General features: G+C 38.8%; 1 protein-coding gene across 1 annotated transcript in view; it reads left to right on the top strand.

The window, feature by feature from the left end:
• The window catches only part of LOC109099048 (probable G-protein coupled receptor 158), a 48,236-nt gene extending 30,034 nt beyond the window's left edge, over positions 1–18,202 (top strand). Inside the window, 4 exon segments of the mRNA XM_042769776.1 lie at positions 2,655–2,793; positions 13,700–13,805; positions 13,918–14,064; positions 15,078–18,202. Of these exon segments, the coding sequence (XP_042625710.1) occupies positions 2,655–2,793; positions 13,700–13,805; positions 13,918–14,064; positions 15,078–16,820 (2,135 nt within the window). The 3' untranslated portion in view covers positions 16,821–18,202.
• Positions 18,203–21,156: the final 2,954 nt, after the last annotated feature.

The following is a 21,156-nucleotide window of genomic DNA, read 5'->3' as shown; positions in this document are numbered from 1 at the left end:
CGATTATGAACGAGTGGCTGCAAAGTCTAGTTTATTTTACAGTTTAGTAGAGCCTGACAAAATAAAATAAATAAATAAATAAATATATACAGAACCACTGCCTCCAGAGATATGAAAGTAACATGTTGAAACAAAATAAAATGATAATCATTTTTCAAGAATCATTCAAGAAATATAGCGATCAGATCCAACTCCATTTAATGATTCTGGTTCTTGTAGCAATTCCATTAATAGAGTACTTTTGATGACTTGTGGTTCAGTGACTAAAGTCAAGAACCACTCTGACTGAGTCATGTTAATAATTAAAACTTATAGCACTTCATGAATTTGAGACCAATGGCTGCATCCAAAACCACATACTTCCCTACTATACAGTAGGCGAAAAACAGTATGTGAAAAGAAGTATGTCCAAATTCACAGTTCTCATAAAAGATGAGGCAAAAAGTATGACCCAGATGACCTACTACTTCCTTCATGATTTTGAAGTGTGCATACAATGGACTCTTTACTATCCCATGAGGCCAGGGAGAGGATTTATGAATGGCAGTGACAATGCAACTGACGCTGGTAGGTCATGTGACAGTGAAAACATGGTGAATATAGTATGTCCAGATTACATTCATACTACACACATTTATACTATAGAACTGTAACAATAAAAACTCCATAATCACGGGAAGAAGGAGGCGGGAACCGGCGAACATTCAAATAAAACGTTAATAACCAAAATAACCATAAAACAGCGCGACAGCCCCTCACGGGCGACTGCCGCGCACAAACAAAAACCAAACACCAAAAATAAAGCCCAGGCCTGGTCTCTCATCCTTCACTGTCGTTGCCCCAACTCTTTTGTATCCTCCCGATCTCCTCCGTGGGACTCGAGACCGGTGAGTGGAGCAGGTGTCGCTCATTTCCCAATCACTCCACCCGCCCCACTCGTCACAAGAACATACTCTTTTTGCAGTCACAAAATAATTATTGTACTTATTCACAAAATTACCTACTCAAGTGAGTACGCAATTTCAAAAATTCTCTGAATAAGTAATTACTTTGCAGTTGTAAAAAAGTATGTTTTATATATAGCATGAATGTGAGTATTCTGAATGTAAAATGGACATACTATTATCTGTCATATAGTCATTGTCGTGTCCTACCAGCGCCATTTGCTTTTCTTTTCTTTCTTGCCATTTACAAATCTTCTCCCGTGGCCTCATGGGATAGGAAAGTGTCCATCACTTCAGAATCTCGCCAGAAATAGCAGGTCATCTAGAAACTTTTTTCCTGCTGTTTTATGAAAAATTGTAATCTTTAATTTTAATTCATAGTAGGGAAGTATGCAAATTTTTGCAGCCACTTTTTAAGTCTTTTTGGCGGATTCATTAAAATGAACCATTTTGTGATTCATGTTGACATGCAACCATTGAGTTGTGCTGTCTATTTATAGCCATTTTCTCTAATTATACTCATATCAGACTGCAAATTCCACAAATCAGCTAAAATGAATTATTTTGCCATGGTGCTGTAGACTCAGTAGCTATGCTGCAAACATCATAGTTTTGTGCGTGTGTGTGTGTGTGTGTGTGTGTGTACAGTCTTCAGTGTCTTCAGTCCATGTAGGTGAAAGAAAAAAACTAAAATAATTTGATTTGTGTAAAAAAAAAAAACTGATTCTGAATGACAAATGGTTCTTGATTCCTAACACTACTGCTTACAGATTACTACGAATGCCTAAAATATGAAAGAAAAAAAACTCATAATATTAACTTTATTCAAATACTAAAATATATTTAGTTTTTTAAGTGATATAAGAAATATATGTGACCCTGGACCACAAAACCAGTCTTAAGTGTCAATTTTTCGAAATTGAGACTTATACATCATCTGAAAGCTGAATAAATAAGCGTTCCATTGATGTATGGTTTATTAGGATTGGACAGTATTTGACCAAGATAAAACTATTTGAAAATCAAAATATTGCAAAAAAATCAAAATATTGAGAAAATCACCTTTAAAGTTGTCCAAATGAATTCTTAGCAATGCATATTACTAATCAAAAATGAAGTTTTGATACTTTTATAGGAAATGATCTTTAGAACAGTTTTTGGCATAAAAGAAAAATCGTAATTTTCACCCATACAGCTATTGCTACAGCAGCGACTTAAGACTGCTTTTGTGCTCCAGGGTCACATATGGTCACTTTAGTGTGAGGCCCAGTTCTCACTATTAACTAATTTAATTATTTTTTCAATAAAACTTTGCTGATTATTAATAGTTAGTAAGGTAGTTGTTACATTTAGGTATGGGGTGGATCAAGGGATCTAAAATACGGTCATGCAGAATAAGACATTAATATGTGCTTTATAAGTGCATTACACTAAAGTGTTAGCAAATATATAAATGTATGGTATGATTATGGAGTTTAAAGATTAAGCAAATCCCGTTTGGATTTGTAACTGTTGTTTCAAACACCTCCTTCAAGATGTTCATGCACCCTCGACTTGGTGTTACTTGAGTGATGCAGCAAAGGAGAGAGTGAAGGGAAATAGCCTTTCAGGCCGTGTGAAATCACATCTTTTCAGCTGGTATTCCCAGACTTGACACACTAAATAATTACTGACGGCCCTGTGCTGTGTCTCCTTGTGTTCCTTTTCCAGCGGAGTTCCTGTTCCTGCTGTGGGGCGTCTATTTGTGCTATGCTGTAAGGACCGTTCCTTCCGCTTTCCACGAGCCTCGCTACTTGGCAGTCGCCATTTATAATGAACTCCTCATCTCTGCAATATTTCACATCATTAGGTGAGCAATGTGCATTAGTTATGAGCAGCAACGGCAGAAGCATGATTAAGATGACATGCTTCCCATGTTTATTCATGAGACGGCTCTCTGTATTTATGAGTGGAATGCAGCACCACACTTGAGGAATAACATGAGAGCTGAAATGCAAATGAAATACAGTCTGATTTTCTAAGGTTCATCGTGTGCAAGGAGTTTTGTTACAAACACAATTTAAAAAAAAACCTTTCTCCAAAAAAAAAAAAAAAAAAAAGCTGGTGAAAATGGCTGAAAATGGTTACATCAAACATTTCCCGTACTTTGTGTTTTCGTTTAGCCTTTTAGCAAGTTAACAACTTTTTGAATTTTTTCCAATTTTAAAAACAGAGTTTAAAACACTAGGCATCATACACTTGCCAAATTTGTAAATGGTTACAGTGAAAAACTGGACATCATACACTAAATGATCACACACTACCAGACTTTTTGTTCTTTGGGTTATGTGCAACAGACTCAGTATTTGGTAAAACAGGTCGCATTGCTTATGGTTTGGGTCTTTTTTGATGTTGTTTCTTTAAATATAGAGCTGTTTCACTCAAGATGTCCATCACATATGCGGATTGATATCCAAAAGTTTTTTTTTTCTTCTCACCAACATTTGGATATTAATATATTGGAGCCTGAAGACAAAAAAAAAAAAAAAAAAAAAATCAGAGTCTGCACCCATCATACTGTACATGCACTATACAATTTTCTGTGAAATCTGTCAGCTGCTGAAAATCTACAGACTGTCTCTGTCTTTTAGCAAGTAGTGTAGACTAGCCCAAAATGGGTTGGAAACTAAAAATCACACACAGAAAAACACAGACAACAGTACTAATTAAAAGGTTAACATTTACTGAGAAGCAAGAACAAACAGAAATAGAGGGGCCCGATGGATGGAGACGAGCCGGTAAGAGAGGAGCCCAGGGCAGAAACAGAGAGCAGCAGAGCCAAGGTGACACTGAAGATCCCGAGGGCCATGGTGGAGCTGATGGCTCAGGCAACTGAGGTGCAGGCGAAGATCTGGAAGACAGCGACAGACAACCAAGGTGGAGCCGAGGGGAGGGACGAGATTAACTGAGCCAGAGGGATGAAGGGACGAGGTGAAGCCAGAGCAGAGGTGTAGCAATAAGGCAGGCAATTGCCTGGGTCCCCGCATTTTGAGGGAGCCCCCGACAGCTGACCATTTGAACAATCGAAAATGTCAGTATTAATGGCGCTTTTCCACTGCATGGTATGGTACGGCTTATTACGGTTCACTTTTGTAGGGTTTTCCACTGGGTACAGTACCTGGTACTTTTTTAGTTCCACCTCGGTTGAGGTTCCAAGTGAACCGTACCGTAATCAAAACGTGATGTGAAACTCTGCTGATCACGGATTGGCCGTAGAGAATCGTCACTACCTGCGTCACTGAACTTGCAACACAAACACAAAAAACCTAATCAAATCAGCACAGCCAGCCAATGATCGTACGCAACTGTTTTGAACTAGCGCACCTTTTTTTTAATAACCAAAATGTTTTGTTGTCTGTTGCGGAAGTACAGACGTTCCTCTCGCTGATAGCAGAGGAGCGGATCCAGCGAGAGCTTGATGCGGAATGAAAAAGTTTTTTTGGGAGTCGTGGCAGTAGAGGCGGCGCAACTATAACGACATGTGAATAATCCCGGCCACTCTAAAGCAATACTAAACTGCAGTGGAAATTCAAACCGAGCCGAGCTGTGCCAAGCAGAGTCGTACCACGCAGTGGAAAAGTGCCATAATATAACAGAGCCATACATCTGCATCCCCCCTAGAGGCCCCCTCTCGCGTTATGCTGGATGTGCTTGCTTTTTCCTCGTGATGCATCAGCCACCGTTTTCAAACTGGCACAGCGCTTACTTGTGCATTTGCTAATTTAAACATGAAGAGAACTTATCCTTCTGGCAGCCAGATGGGGAAAAAAGCAAGAAGAGGAGGGAAAGAGGAAAACTGACAGCGGTAAATGATGGAGATAAGACTTAAGGACTTGAGGATAATTATATGACAAACAAATGTATTCGTTGTTAATTCCTCACAAAAAAAAAAAAAAGAAAAAAGAAAGAAAAATTTTACAAAGCTGCTGGATCTGGGTATGGCTGAATATTCTGGCGTAACAACGGAGTTGAAGATCCAACTGAAGGCTTTATTTTAAAAGAGTGGTCAACACAGGCAGGGTCAAACACCAGCGGACAGGTATAATCCAGGGCAGACAAAAGATTAATCCAGTAAACAGGCAATAAACAGGGCAGATAGCAATCGATCAAAAACAAGGTAAACAGTCCATGGTCAAAAACACGAAGGCAAGGCAAGAAAACACAGAAACTAGAGAAAGGTTACAGGCTAACGTGAGTGTGTGTGAGTGCATCCTTTATAGTCATCCTTATTGGAAACAAGTGGAGTCCAGTATCTTGGCTGGGGTTATGGGAAATGAAGTCCGGGGTTGAGTGGCAAGAGTCAGGGGTGGAGTGCCCTCTGGTGGAGTTCATGGGGATTCCAGTTGGAGATTGTGGCAGTACTAAAAACAGAAAGGTTTTCCTTTGCATTTTTGAAAAGATTTGCGTACAGACAACAGCATTGTCAAAATGTTTCCCATTCATACGGATCTGTGAAAACAGTTAAAAATGCTATATTATGCATGACATGCCAGTTGATAGTGAGATCACCTTGTAAAGAAGCACTGTCCACCTGTGCACATGCCTATAGACTGAACATTTAATATGCATGGCATCACCGTATTCACAAATTTACGTTTTTGTTGTTTACTCAGTGATGATAATGGTATCCATTTTCAAAAACTTGCACTTTGATACCCGTTTTCAAAAGCTTTGCATTTTCAGGCCCCCAAAATGCTGTTGTTATGTAAATAAATGGCTAAAACATATTAAAAGTCATTTGTTTTTAGTTGAAACGGTGTCGTGAAAACACCCCCTTTAAAAGAACAAACTCCTCACTGCAGTCAGTCCAAAATTCCTCCTATCTCCCACACACATCCATTACATTACTCCCACAAACAAAAAAAATCAATGTAATAACCACAAAGTAGTATTGGCACAGGCAAACCTGTTTGCCCTTGTTCATGCTCTCTTCACATTCCCAACCCATCACTTTTGGGTTACTGATTATAAACAATTTTCATCCCAAACTGGGTCAAATCAAACCAACTTCCTCACCTAACAATCTCAACCCAGTGTTTTTAGAGTGTAGCCTACTACCTTAGCATAGGATGACACACTTGTTTTTGATCACGAATTGAGGAAGCGGGATAGGATCTTACACAACCGTCTAAAAGCAGAGGCTAATTGCTAATTCTAATCAGCCTAGAAATTCAACAACTGTATTTTTAAACATAAAATAAATAACAAGTTAAAAGATGAGCCCATGTTGTTAAATTTAAATAGAACTTCTCTTTATTTTCATGGGGATTTTTGTCCAACACAAACTCTCTGTTGTTTCAGTAAGGTGTTAAAGTGATTCTGTATAGCATGTCATCGCATTCCTTCATGAATGTCCAGATGTCCGTTCCCACACCCACCAGGAACAGAGACTTCCTGATTTCTTTAGAGAGTGACAGTATAATACTCACATCTTATGAAACTCCAACCCACATCCACTTAAATTTACCACAGCAGTCTTTTAGAAAGCTTCCTAAATAAATGTTGCTGCATTTAAAACACTGAACACAAGCTCTGTTGAACGCATTTGTGACATAATGCATACTGCTCACTGCAAATAATAATTTTAAATCTTCTCTGTTTAGAATAGAAGAAATCCAGGCCAACATACCAGAGAGTTTTAAAGCAGAAATGTGAAGCTTGTGTTTTTTTAAAGCACTTACATTAATTATTCAGTAAAAACCTGTTCATTATTAGAGCTAAAGCTGGCCTTTTTGAGGTGGGAATACTATGTGGACAAACATCTGTAGCTAAATTTACAGTATATACAGTGTACTGTATATATGTACAGTATATTTGCTCCAAGTAAATTTTCTTTAATGGATAGTTACGTAATGTGAAAAGGCATGCCCTTAATTGTACTAAATGTGTGCAAGTAGTGTACTTCATTTTAATTAACTATACTTATTTTAATTTAAAGTACATTTTAAACCATTACGTTTTAAGATTCTTTTGTCATTTTTTAAAGAATTGCACTTATTTTGATGTGTTGACTAACATATACTGTATAACACATTTAACATACTTATAACTTGTAATTAATTTAAACTGTACTGTTATTCAATGTTACATGTAAAGTTAATATATTTTAAATGTACTAAATTGCATCATTGCAAATGTGTAATTAAAGTTTCAATAGAAATTACTTTAAAGTATATTTTAATTTACTATAAATGCTTTTCAGTACATTTGGAAGTACACATGAACTTTTATTTTTAAGACAATATATAAGCAATTATGAAATAACAAAGGTGTACTTAAGTGGATCAAAAAAGCAATCTTAAGTTCATCTAATTGCATTTAATACAAATTTAAAATATAATACATTTTCTTTTAATTGCAATTTATATGCAATTAAGTGTCCTGAAAACATAACATTCATTTTGCACTAAAGTATATTCAGTTACACTTTATTTTAAGGTGTCCTTGTTACAGTGTGATTATACATTTGAGTATTAATTAACTACATGTACAGTACTTACAATATGGTTAGGGTTAGGATTCGGATACTTGCATGTAATTATGCATAATTAATTGTTATTATAATAGTAAGTACATGTAAAGTGTAACAAGGATACCTTAAAATAAAAGTAAATAAATGCTATATTCTTTTAAAATAAATCATACACATAATAAGTACTCTCTGTAAAAGTATGCTAAAGTGTGCTTTTTTCCACAAGAGACTGCACATCTGTATCTGGTTGTCACGAATCCTGTCCATACACTTCTGTTCGCTCACCACCAGAGATCACCCACTCACTACTATGGACTCTTGCACCACACTAACTGTTGCACTTCACCCCGGACTACAGTTCCCATCATCCATTGCTCTAATTACACACACACAGCTGAATCCAGTCAGACATGCTACATAAGCCATGGACTTCCTCTTTCTCACCACCGAGTAGTGTTTAGCATGTATCACTGTGATAGCTACTGTACGGAGCCTGCTCTAGTTTGGATAATCTAGTCTTAGTTTTGCCTCGTACCCTTTCCTTGCTCCTCATTCTCTCCACGTATCTTGGATTAACCCATTGCCTGCTTTTTCGGACTGTGTTTGCTCCTCGCCTGGATTTATGCTCACGGTTACAGATTACCCCTCTTGTCAAGCCCTCTGGATGTTGTTTGCCGATCATTGACCCACTCTTGCCCTAGGAATACTCTATGTCTTGTCCTCGATATACCTGTGTGCCATTGTCCGACCCTTGCCTGTTTTGACCATGTTTAAGAATAAAGCTTTGCACATGGATCCGCATGTTTCACGTCTCGTCAGCCCCGTTACAAAATACTCGGCCCCACGAGGATCCAGCAGCTTTTTTTGTTGTGTGTTGGCTCTTCATTCACTGTGGGTGTGGCGGAGGAAGAATGCGACACCGCACCCACTCATGTAATGGAAGCCGCACTAGAGCATGAGCACAAAATGACGGCAACAGCGGAGCCCAATTGCAAAATGGCAGCCCCAGCTGATCTTCACGAGTCAAGTCACCGCTGATCTTCATAAGCCATGTCAAGTCGCAGCTGATCTTCATAAGCCACGTCAAGTCGCAGCTGATCTTCATAAGCCACGTCAAGTCGCAGCTGATCTTCCTGTGTCCAGTCAAGTCACGGTTGATCTTCATCAGTCAAGTCAAGCCACAGCTGCTGGTCCAGAGTCTCAACACGCCTCTACCGATCTTCCAGAGTCTCGTCACGTCTCAGCCTGAGCCAATTCACCCCAGACAATCAACCACTCAACTCAACGATTAAATTCACCAGTCAAATCACCACTAATCATCACGAGCCAGAGACTGCGGTCGAGTCAAGTCACCGCTGATCTTCTTGAATAAAGTCAAATCACGTTGATCTTCATGAGTCAGGTCAAGTCACAATTCATGAGTCAGGTCAAGTCACAATTCACGCTGATCTTCACGAGTCAAGTCTCAGCTGATCTTCATAAGCCACGTCAAGTCGCAGCTGATCTTCCTGTGTCCAGTCAAGTCACGGTTGATCTTCATCAGTCAAGTCAAGCCACAGCTGCTGGTCCAGAGTCTCAACACGCCTCTACCGATCTTCCAGAGTCTCGTCACGTCTCAGCTGATCTTCTTGGGTCCAGTCAAGTCACCGCTGATCTTCACGAGTCAAGTCACCGCTGATCTTCACGAGTCAAGTCACCGTCGATCTTCCACAATCAACCCACCGCTGATCTTCACGAGTCAAGTCACCGCTGATCTTCACGAGTCCGGTCAAGTCACCGCTGATCTTCACGAGCCAAGTCAAGTCACCGCTGATCTTCACGAGCCAAGTCAAGTCACCGCTGATCTTCACGAGCCAAGTCAAGTCACCGCTGATCTTCATGAGTAAAGTCAAATCACGAAACTTTCCAGAGTCCCGTCGCGTCACAGCTAATCGTCCAGTGTCAAGTCACGTCACAGCTATTCACTCAGAGTCCCGTCACTTCCTGTCTTTCACCCCTAGATCCTCAAGGTCTGTTCTTCAGCATCCAAGACTGGCATCCAATGTGGTGGACCCACCGCTAGTGTCAGCACATGCTTCTGGTATCCCTAAACCAGCTCTATCAAACCCTTTTGCCCCAGAAATAATCCCCTTGATAGCTGCATTTTCCCTATGTGGGATTGCTCTCTGGGGTGTATGGGCTGCATTAACTACCACCGAAGTACCAGAGCCATCAACGTCTGCTGAAAGATGGTGGTGGCGCTCGCTCCAGATCCTCCAGAGGTGGTGGCTGATGCTGCAGAAGATCCTACCGAACTGAAGGGGTGTGCCGCAGTACACTACAACCAGAGACTGCGGTGGCCATTCTGGATTCTACGGAGGTGGCGGTGTTTGCTGCAGAACCTTCTGAGCCGTCGTCTTTCACTTCAGCTCTGGTTACGGTAGTAGCGCCCAGTAATGGACCTTCAACCTGTCATGTACCTGTCAGGTTAAAGAAAAGGTTAATGAACTTTCCCTATTTCCTGAGGGTACTGCTGTAGAACCTCTAGTGGTGGCGGCATCCACTGCAGAACCTCCAGAGGTGTCAGTAGTATCCACCCATGTACTCTCTGACTGTCCTGTCACCACTATGGCGGCCATCTGTAAATCCTTGTCCTGCCCTGTCACGGCTATGGAGGCCATCAGTGAACTCTTGCTTTGCTCTGAATCGACTGATAAGGCCAAAGTTCTGTCTGCTCTGTCGTGGTGGTCTTCGGCTACACGCTGCTGGCTGCTGCTGTTTCCATTGCTCTAATTACACATACACAGCTGAAGGTACTGATTACACACACACACACACACACACACACACACACAGCTGAATCCAATCAGACATGCTACATAGGCCATGGACTTCCTCTTTCTCACTGCCGAGGAGTGTTTATCATGTATCACTGTAATAGCTGATAGCTACTGTACGGAGCCTGCTCTAGTTTGGATAATCTAGTCTTAGTCTTGCCTTGCCTGTTTTCCTGGTTCCTGATTCTTGCCACGTATCTTGGATTAACCCTTTGCTGTTTCGGACTATGTTTGCTCCTCGCCTGGATTTATGCTCACATTTACAGATTACTCCTCTTATCAAGCCCTCTGGATGTTGTTTGCCGATCATTGACCCACGCTTGCCCTAGGAATACTCTGTCTTGTCCTCGATATACCTGTGTGCCATTGTCTGACCCTTGCCTATTTTGACCATGTTTAATAATAAAGCTTTGCACATGGATCTGCATGTCTCACGTCTCGTCAGCCCCTTTACACTGGTGTTCTTGCACTTAGTATTCAAATTTACCATGTTTATCAGCATTACTTGCTCTTTGTAGACATGCATATATCCATTTTGTCTGCAACCTTTATTTACCAGTGTGTGACACTGAACTGCAAATTTGCAGGGGTTTGTTTAACATGAATTATGCAACCATGCCCCCTATAATGACTGAAAGTCGTCTTGGCCCCAGTTAGAAAGTAAAAACCAGATCACATCAGCAGAACTTTGCACTAGACTTGTAAAAAAGGTGAAGACAGCTAGCCTCAGCTAAATGACAAGCATCATGAAGACGGCACTGATAAGCCACTTGAGAGAAGGTTCATAAAATATGGCTGCTGCAGACAGCTTGCGCATAAAACTACTAAAACCTAAAATAAACCCATTCACCCTCTTCCTGTCTCACCCTTAGTCTGCCATCTGTCAGACTGCTCTGGTGCTCCTTCGTTTCACTCTCTTTGACAGAATTCTTTTAATTTATTTCTCCAATAAATAATAAAAATAAGGCGAAGATAGCAGATGGAAGTTTTTGAAGCCATGTGCTCTCTTGAGCTTTGGTTCTCAACTAGTAGGACAAAACCCAAAAATAGGACACATGCTGCATTCAAGTCATGTCAGAATGAATGTATTTATGGGTTGAGTGAAGATGGACACCACCATAAAGTTGTAGTTACTGATGTGATTTAGTATTTTCCTTATTGTGCCCTTCAAGTGGAGTAGGAAATATCATAATTACGAAACCTGAACACAAGAATGTCTGAGTGAAGGGATGTTTATGAGTGAGATGATACATCAGCTGTGACAATGGAAAGGGGGGTGTTGATTTAAAAAATTATGGAAACACTAATATCATATAATATATCTGTAATCTATAGAGATCAGTGAGCAGAAAGCAGTTTGTAATGAATTATAACTATTTTTGCTAATCAACAAGATTTGTTATGTAACACATTTAATTTGATATGAATAAATAAGTGATAGAATCATTAATAACTGTCATCATTTTGAATTCAGATGTTGTTGTTATGTGACGTTGAAATAACAAATGCCCAACGCTGAGGTACTCTGAGTTGACTTGAAGGCAGTATAAGTCCCAACTTTTTGTAAAATTAAGAATTATGACAGAATCAAACGGGTATTGTTCATGATAAATTGTAATTGTGAATGTTGATGCCACAATTAAATTTGTTGGCCTTCAGTGTGCTGCTGAAGATTCTGTTCATTTAACTGATTTATGAGGAGACAGACTTTTACGACCAAATGTATTTCCCATCATTCTCTGTGGCAGCACAAGAATGAAAAAATACACAGATAAAACACCAATTACACACCTAATGTGAATTCTTTGCTCTTCATTTTGTTAGGTTACTGATAAAATGCTTTCTGGCTTTGTTAAGAAGTGAAAAAAGAGAAGGAAATTGATGTGGCATTTGAAAGCAGTGGCAATTATAATTTCTACGCTAGTTCAAACTCAAAGATGGACTTGAATGCAGCATTAGGTCTGTTCTGATAGGGACACTGATAGGAAAAAAAGCATGCTAAGTGCAAATCTAAAATTCAGCATGCCTTATACAGTATGCATGCATAGAACAGAAAAATTATTAAGCTCAAAATGTATCTGCACTTTGCGTTTCGTCTATTCCTCAGCTTCACTTGTAGTTTGTGCCGAACGTTTTTTTTTTTTTTTTCATTGAATTGTTGGCTGCCAAAGCATAAAACCATTAATAAACACTGCATTGAAATGTGTATGCACTTGCATAAGCCGTACATTAACTGTGAATTTCTCATATTCAGAAGCCTAATAAAATATTTTGCTCAGTGTTTATCGTTTAATGCATTGATCTGTTAACAACTCATCCATGTTGATCTGCAAAAATATCAATATTCTGCTTTTGTCATTAGTAATTTTGCATAAGTTTGGGCCTATGCAGTTATTGTCAATACATTTTAATCTTTAAATTTTTGTTATTTTGTTGAAGGGTTACTCCATCCCAAAATGAAAATTTGAAAATTTTCATTTTGGGAAAGGAGCTTCCCTTTAAGATGGCAAAATGGAGGCTTGTGATTGTGTCATGAATGCCAAATAAATAATCACAGTGTTTCCAGGAAAGTATTAAAAAGCATTGTCAGTGCCATTGCCATCAGTGATTCAACCGTAACGTTATGAAGCGACAAGAATACTTTTTGTACATGCAGAAAACAAAAATAACAACTTTATGCATGTTAATCTGGGTCCGTGTGTCAGCCGCGCCAGTCTTTGGTTTGAAAGCAACCTCTGCCCTAGAGTATGCGTATTGCTCAGAAGTGCCAAAATGGCGTGGGGTCATGCAATGACAAAATTTTCATTTTGGGATGGAGCATCCCTTTGATGGCAAATGTATTATTTTTGAACGATAAACAGTTTTGGCAGTGCATTGGGCTGCCACTTCATGCATTTATAATCTGGGTCCTGAGTCAGAACCTCTGCCCTAGAGTATACTTGTGGAGTAACTGGCGTTATTTATGATGAAGGTATGACTGTGCCTAACAGTTTAAGCAGAATCTTTGCCTATGTCTGCAACCCCTGCGGGTTCTGTTTGATGCCCTGTTTTGATACTTTGCCAAAGCAGCTCTTGAAATGCAGTGTGATTAATGAGTCAGAATTGCATTACTCTTTGCATAACAGAGGAACGGTGACCTCCATTGCCTCCAAAATAATCAGGATTCCTAACCCTGTTGACTAAACATTGTTAAATAAACAGAGCAAGCCCTTAGATGCCACACCACTTCCAATTACATTTGCCCTCATTATGCTGTTTGAAGCTCTATGTTGTGAAATTTGCTCCTGATCCTAAAATATTTCCCACGTTTATTTAGCTTTGATCTGCCATTTGTGATTCTCTGTCCATAAAAAGTCAGAGGAGCGGCCTGCACGTGGTGATGGAAGATGCTTTTGGCACCTTTTAACAAGCTTTGGTCTGATCTACAGGTTCTCTCTTGGCACTGGGTTGCATCCAGACTGGATGCTAATGTTATTTTTTGTCCATACACATCTGACAGTGACGGTTATTCTGGGATTACTTCTCATTCCAAAGGTGATTATTATCCTTGTCGTTAAATCTGTAGAATATCTGCAAACAGCTTATGGAGTTTAACACAGCCTTGTTTTTGAGAAAGGTTCATATATTGTTTTGTCTTTCACTGCAGTTTTTGTTCACTGGAACTCATACACGGGAGGATATAGCCACAGAGGCTTATGAAGATGAGCTGGATATGGGTCACTCAGGCTCCTGTCTGAACAGCAGCATAACATCTGCCTGGAGTGAGCACAGTCTGGATCCTGAGGACATTAGAGTAAGACATTTTCACCGGCCCTTTGGACTTCTAGACACACAAACAATTTCCTAAAATCAAAATCTAAAAATCTGACAAACATTTGCAATGTTTGGAGTCCATTGTTCAAAATTGTCTGGTGTTGATTCAGGATCCCATTTAGATTTCTGTTTAAATTTCAGTGAACTCTTGTTAGTGATATCTCTGTCTTGTTTAAGTAAACTTATGGTATTTCAGACTTGGTGCATTTTAGGGATTTCATAGCAGTTTGAACTGGAGGAAGCTATACTTCTGAGCAGTAAATTCTTAGCATTGTTTTGAATATTACAAATAATTTTAGCCATCACAGGTTATCTGTACAAAAGGTAATGATGGTGAGAATGACAGAGGCAGTGTTCATTTTTTATTCCAGTCTTATGGAGATGACAGCATGAGTATATTATAGGGTTTCCATGGTATTAGAATAGTGAATAGAAATCTTAAACTTTTTTCTCTAAAATACTTTGTGAAATGGATTGTTCTTTGTGAGTGACATCTCTGTAAAAATATGTATCTGGTAATCAAGAACTTTCCGTTATTTGTTGGATCCCAGACCACTAAATTATTGATGGAGACCAGATCACAAGCAAATATTTAATGTATTTAAAAAATTTAATATTTAAAAAATATATATATAAAAAAATATTTAATATTTTAAAAAATACAACTTTAATGCCAAAGAACAATGGCCTTATGACTGGTGCCCTGACATTTAGCACAATTGTGCTTCTGGCAACTGGAGTTAAAATCCTAGCTTTTGGTCCTTTCCAGTCCTGTCTCTCTCTTTACTATGTTCACTTCGCTCTTCAAATCTAAATGCAAAAACACTAAACATAAATCTTAAGAAACTATGTGAATGCAATGAGAAGTGGGTTCTTTTTCACTTAATTCATATTTGGGTCAGTTTAGAATAGAGTAGTTTGGTTCTTCTACAAGTGGCATAAGAGTGAAAACCTTCAGTTTGTTGTGTATTATGTGTTCTTTGCCTTTATCAGGAGGAGCTCAAGAAACTCTATGGCCAACTGGAGATCTATAAAAGAAAGAAGATGCTGGCCAATAACCCTCACTTACAGAAAAAACGCAGTTCCAAGAGAGGACTTGGACGGACACTAATGCGCCGCATCACAGAAATACCAGAGACAGTGAGTCGGCAATACAGCCGGGAAGATCGAGATGCAAGTGAACATGGGAGTAACAGAGGCACCCTGAGGAGAAACCCATTTGACACGTCTCACTCCGGGAAGTCAAGGGAAGAATCGTTAAAGAGAAAGATGTTCTCACTGAAGAGATCTCATAGCTATGACCATACACACGACCAAGGAGAGGAAACCAATGGGGTGCATGAAGATAAAATGGAGAACTCTACTACTGAAGCTTCTCTGCTTGACACCTTGATGGGGCGGAGGTCCAACAAGAAGAACCCTGAGGTGCCAAAGGTCGAGTTAGCCGAATCTACTGAATCAGTGCCCTTAGTGTGCAAGTCAGCCAGTGCACATAACCTAGCAGCAGAAAAAAAGCCTGTACATCTTCGGACCTCTATGTTACAGAAGTCACTGTCTGTCATTGCTAGCGCCAGAGAAAGGACGCTGGGCATTGCAGGGAAGACCCACAGTGTGGAAGATGCCAGTAAAAAGGGTCTCAAAGCAAGGGACAGCACAGCACTTTCAGAAGTCGATGAATCCCCTGAGTGTTTACCAAAAATGATCATCAGCCAGTCGGTTGAGTACACCAAAACACCTAGTAAGATGGGCATCATGAAGCAGCAGGTGAGCGGCAGTCAGCCTTCCATTTGTTCAGAACCAGGGAAGAGCAAGGACCTGTACGATCTCTCTGAGGTGTGCCCTTGGGAAGTGGAGGAGTTACCAACTCCAACAGAAGGCAAATCACAGAAGCATGTTTCCATTGCACCCACTGAAACCAATACAATCAATGGGAGCAGTGCAAAAAGTGGACACAAGTCTCAACACAAACAAAAAGGGTTGGGCCAATCTCTGTCAAACCGGCGCCGCTCCAGAGATAAGACTGGGGACAGGGATGAAGGGAGGAAACCCAAATCACCTCTCAACCTCAATGCCCACAAAGATGCAAGTCCGTGGAACTTCGAGGATCTATCGGTGCAACCAATGGAGCCTGTAGGACTGTCCCCCGAGAGAACAAGCCGCAAAAAAAGTGTCACTCCCACAGATGGAAAACCCAAGTTCATCCTCTCAGACATCTCCAAATCCACAGGTAGCCTTTTACAGCCTCCAGCTCTCATGGTTGATATCTGTCCTTGGGATTACGATCCCCCTCTGTCCCCCAACCAGGAGAAGACTTCCAGCCCCACACATCATTCAAAGAGAAGAGATTCTTGCTCGAAAAGAAAAGGATCCTGCTCCTCCAAAGAGAAAGCTAAGGATAAAGATGATGATAAACGAACGTCCAAAAATAAGGAGCGAAGAAGCTCCTCAAGCAAACCCTCAGAGAAGCGTCGCACAAGCCAACCATCAGAGGGGGACCAAGTGGCCACAGTGGCATCTGGCAGGAGGAGGAGCTCTACTAGAGACTCTGCCATCAGCGGCAGTAAGCGTGCCGACGTTTGCCCCTGGGAGACAGAGGTATTGCCAAGTGTTACCTCAAATGATAAACAGCCTCCAACGACTGAGAACCACACAACTCAAACATCGTCCACTTACCTCAACATGGCTGAAGTTTGTCCATGGGACTTTGAAGAGAAGTTGTCAGGGAAAAGTGCATGACACAGCAATCACAAAATTAGACCACTCCAGTAGGGTTTCTGAGATGGCAGATTCCATATTTGAAAGTCAAGGCCCATTCACACCAAGAAAGCTAACTGTAACGGTAATTGGCTTCCACATCAACAACAGACACTAAAGTGCACTGCAGTTATGTCGTCTGCCACTTTAAATGCTGAAGCTCCTTGAAGATGTGTGGAGTTTGATTGGCTATCAATATTTTTATCATTCATTAGCTGGAAAACAGAATTCTAAATGTGATATTGCTGTGGTGTGGATTTTGCTATTTTCATATATTTATAACAATTACTAAACCTTTATAGTTATAGCTATCATTCTTGGTGTGAATGGGCCTTTAGCCTTAATTTCATACTTATTTGATTTACGTGTTAAATAAGTTTGCATATATACCAAGTAAAACACTTTTTCAGAAGTTTTTAAACCTGTTAGTTTTCCACTGTATTGCCCACAGAGTGTTTTAGGCGATTTAGGCACATTTTACAGGAATGCAAAGGGGTTAATGATTGTTAATGTATAATGTAAAAGTTTCATCAACAAAAACTGGCTTCCGATTGAAATAAAAATATAGTGCCTTGCAAAAGTGTTCAAACCCCTCTCATTTTCAATTTCAGGCTTGATATTTTATGTATTTATTAAAAACAATATAAATAAATTAATTAAAAACTAGATTAATAAAAAATTAAAATTAATAACAATTCTGAAGGGCAGAAAAAAAAACACAACACATTGGATGTCCCAGTGGCACTTTTGCTTCAGTTATCAGGAAGTGTTCAGACGATGCAATGTTCAACCCCTAAATAAGAATACCAAGAATCTCTTTGAATAATTAGTTTATTATTTTTTCTCACACACCTTTCTGAAAATTAAAAAAAGAATAATTATTATAATACTGCAGTTTTTCAATGCAGTAAATGAGAGAATTTGTTTTTGAGGTTTGAAGACCTTCACAAGGCACAGTTAGAGTGAGCGGGGTAAGATGAGATCCTGTATCTAGGAAGCTGCATATATATAACCCTACCTGTTTTTACTCCAGTTAGTAATTCTCAGGGCTCATTTGGCTGCACAAAGTTGAAAATTAAAAATTTTCAGTGTTATTGCCCAGGAAAAAAGATCTGCTTCATGTAATAAAAGTCGCTTTAGTTTTAAATAACTATAGATATTTAAAACTAAAAGAAAACAAGTATTTGTGTAACATTTAAAATATAGCTTTTGTAAAGTTCCCTTGTGGCAAATATCCCCAGTCTCTATTCTATATCATACATGTTGGTGACTTGATAGATGTAACTCTACAGTCGTGGCCAAAAATATTGGCACCCTTGGTAAATATGATCAAAAAAGGCTGTAAAAATTAATCTGCATTGTTAATCCTTTTGGTCTTTTATTTAAAAAAATGTATCCTTTCATTGGATAATAACAATTTAAAATGGGGGGGAAATATCGTTATGAAATAAATGTTTTTCTCTAATACACATTGGCCACAATTAATGGCACCCTTTTATTCAATACTCAGTTCAACTCAACTCAACTTTTATTTATAAAGCACTTTCAAAACCATTAGAATGGACCAAAGTGCTGTCCATAGGTAGGCTGATCAATACTCTAAAATACATACAGTACAAACATTAATTACATTAAAACAAGACACAAGAGAATCAAACAACAAATCACTCACAGTTCTCAGACCTAATCAAACGCCAAAAGCTTGATTAAATAAATAAGTCTTCAATTCCATTTTAAAAATATCCATGCCCGATGAGGTTTTTAGGGATAGTGGCAACACATTCCAAAATACTTTCTGAAACCTCCATTTGCCAGTTTAACAGGTCTAAATTTTCTCCTATAGTGCCTGATGAGGTTAGAGAACACCTGACAAGAGATCAGAGACCATTCCTTCATCCAGAATCACTCCAGACCCTTTAGATTCCCAGCTCCATGTTGGTGCTTCTTCTCTTCAGTTCACCACACTCATTTTCCATAGAGTTCAGGTCAGAGAACTGGAATGGCTATAGCAGAAGCTTGGTTTTGAGCTCAGTGACCTATTTCTGTGTTGTTTAGGTTATTGTACGGTTGGAAGATCCAAACATGGCCCATTATAAGATTTCTAACAGAGTCAGTCTCTTACTGATTTTTTATCTGTTGGTATTTGATAGAATCCATGATGCCATGCATCTAAAGAAGATGTCCAGGACCTCCAGCAGAAATATAGGCCCACAACATCAAAAATACAGCAGTATATTTCATTGTACACATGGGGTACTTTTTCTCACTGTGTTCACCAAACCCTTCTTGAGTGTTTGCTGCTAAAAAGCTCATTTTTTAGTTTCATCTGATCATAGAAGCCATTCCCATTTAAAGTTCCAGTCATGACTGAATATGCTTTAGTTTGTTTTTGAATGAGCTAGGAGAATTTTTCTTGAAACCCTCCCAAACAACATGTGTTGATGTAGGTTCTGTTTGACAATTTTTTTAAGGTTTTCTGATCCCGAGACTCAACTATTTTCTACAATTCTCCAGCTGTGGTCATTGGAGAGTCTTTAGCTACTCAAACTATCCTCCTCACCGTACATTAGGACGATATAGACACACGTCCTCTTCCAGGCAGTTTCGTAACATTTTCTGTTGGTTGGAAATTCTTAATTATTGCCCTGATGGTGGAAATGGGAGTTTTCACTGCTCTAGCTCTTTTCTTAAAGCCACTTCACTTATTTGTGAAGGCTCAATTATCTTTTGCTGTACATCAGAAATATATTCTTTGGTTTTTCTCATTGTGATGGATGATTAAGGGAAATTTGGGCTTTGTTTTCCCTCCTCTTTATATTTCTGTGAAACAGGAAGCCAGAGCTGGATAATTTCATGTTTATAATCATGCTGGAGTGCTCAAAATTGTGAATATGAATGGGAACATACTTCAGAGATATTTTACTCATAAGAATTTATAGGGGTTCCAAAAAATTTTAACAAAAAATAATTTAAAAAAAGCATTAATTTCATAATGATATTCCCCCCCATTTTAAATTCTTATTATCCAATGAAAGGATACATTTTTGTGATTTTTTTTTAAATAAAAGACCAAAAGGATTAACAATGCAGATGAATTTTCACAGCCTTTTTTGATCATATTTACCAAGCGTGCCAATATTTTTGGCCACGACTGTATATCAATGATTTGGCTAAAAAATAAAACTGAAACATAACATTGGTTTTTTTTTTTTATGTTTCATTTTTTTTAATGGTGGTTGGGAAAATCACTTACGGGAAGGTTTAGCTTGTAAGAAATCTAAAGAAATTTAAATTCTTTTTTATAATAGCAGTTTTAGGCTCATCTTACCCTATTCTTATCTACGTTTTAAAATTAATTATAAATTACAAAAATATGCAAAAACATTCCTTTAAAACTTCTACGAACAACAATATTCACCTGGTGCTCACTTTAAGTGTGAGTGATGGATAATTAAGATCAGTCTTTTAAAAATATATCCAAATATATTTAGGGATATTTTTCATATTCATGGGTACTATTTTAGACATGGTCTACAAAGTTTTCTTTTATTCATTTATTTTATCAAAGATATCCAATGAATGGTAAAGACCAGACAACTGTACACCAGCAGGTTGCAATGTAATCAGTTGTTTAATAATTCTCTGTAAAACATTTGTATCAGTAAACTGCATGAATGCAAGTAAACCAAGCTACATTTTTAATCGGTGTTGAATATTGACAGAGAATTACAGTTCAAAGCATTTGTTTGATCATTGCATGAGAACACTTCTCTGTTGCATTGTTGCTGGTACAGTATTGTTTTTTCCCCATTTTACAGAACCCTTTCTGTTCTGTTGTGATTTGTATCAGTATTAACTACTGTCTTACAACATAATCAGTGATGTCACACTATTGATGATTGTTGCATCAATGTATACAAAGTCACATTGGCTCTTGCATGACAGTGAGTAGGTGAGTAGGTTTGACTTTTTACTGCACACAAAATTCTGAATCAGCAGGAGTGTTGTGAGTCTACTGAATATCTCAATGCAAAGATACATTCCTAACTTCAGTATTATGCAGTTGTTATGCTCAATAGCAATCCACCCAGGAACATTTGTAATGTAAATAGATATTGTGTGCTTTGCATGTACATACCAAACTTCCTGCAATAAACACGTTGTGTTCTGATTTTACTGGCCTCATGATCCTCATCATATGCTAATATGATGATGTTTTAGTCCCTTATGGAATACTTCTCTTGGGTTTGCTTTTTGTCTACCAAAGAAAGTCCCCTAAAATGTAAAACAGGCTAAAGTCACAATCAAAACTATTAGG

Source organism: Cyprinus carpio, chromosome A2, assembly GCF_018340385.1.
Source record: "Cyprinus carpio isolate SPL01 chromosome A2, ASM1834038v1, whole genome shotgun sequence".
In the NCBI taxonomy this organism is placed as follows: Eukaryota; Metazoa; Chordata; class Actinopteri; order Cypriniformes; family Cyprinidae; genus Cyprinus; species Cyprinus carpio.
This window is presented reverse-complemented; position numbering and strand designations above follow the sequence as displayed.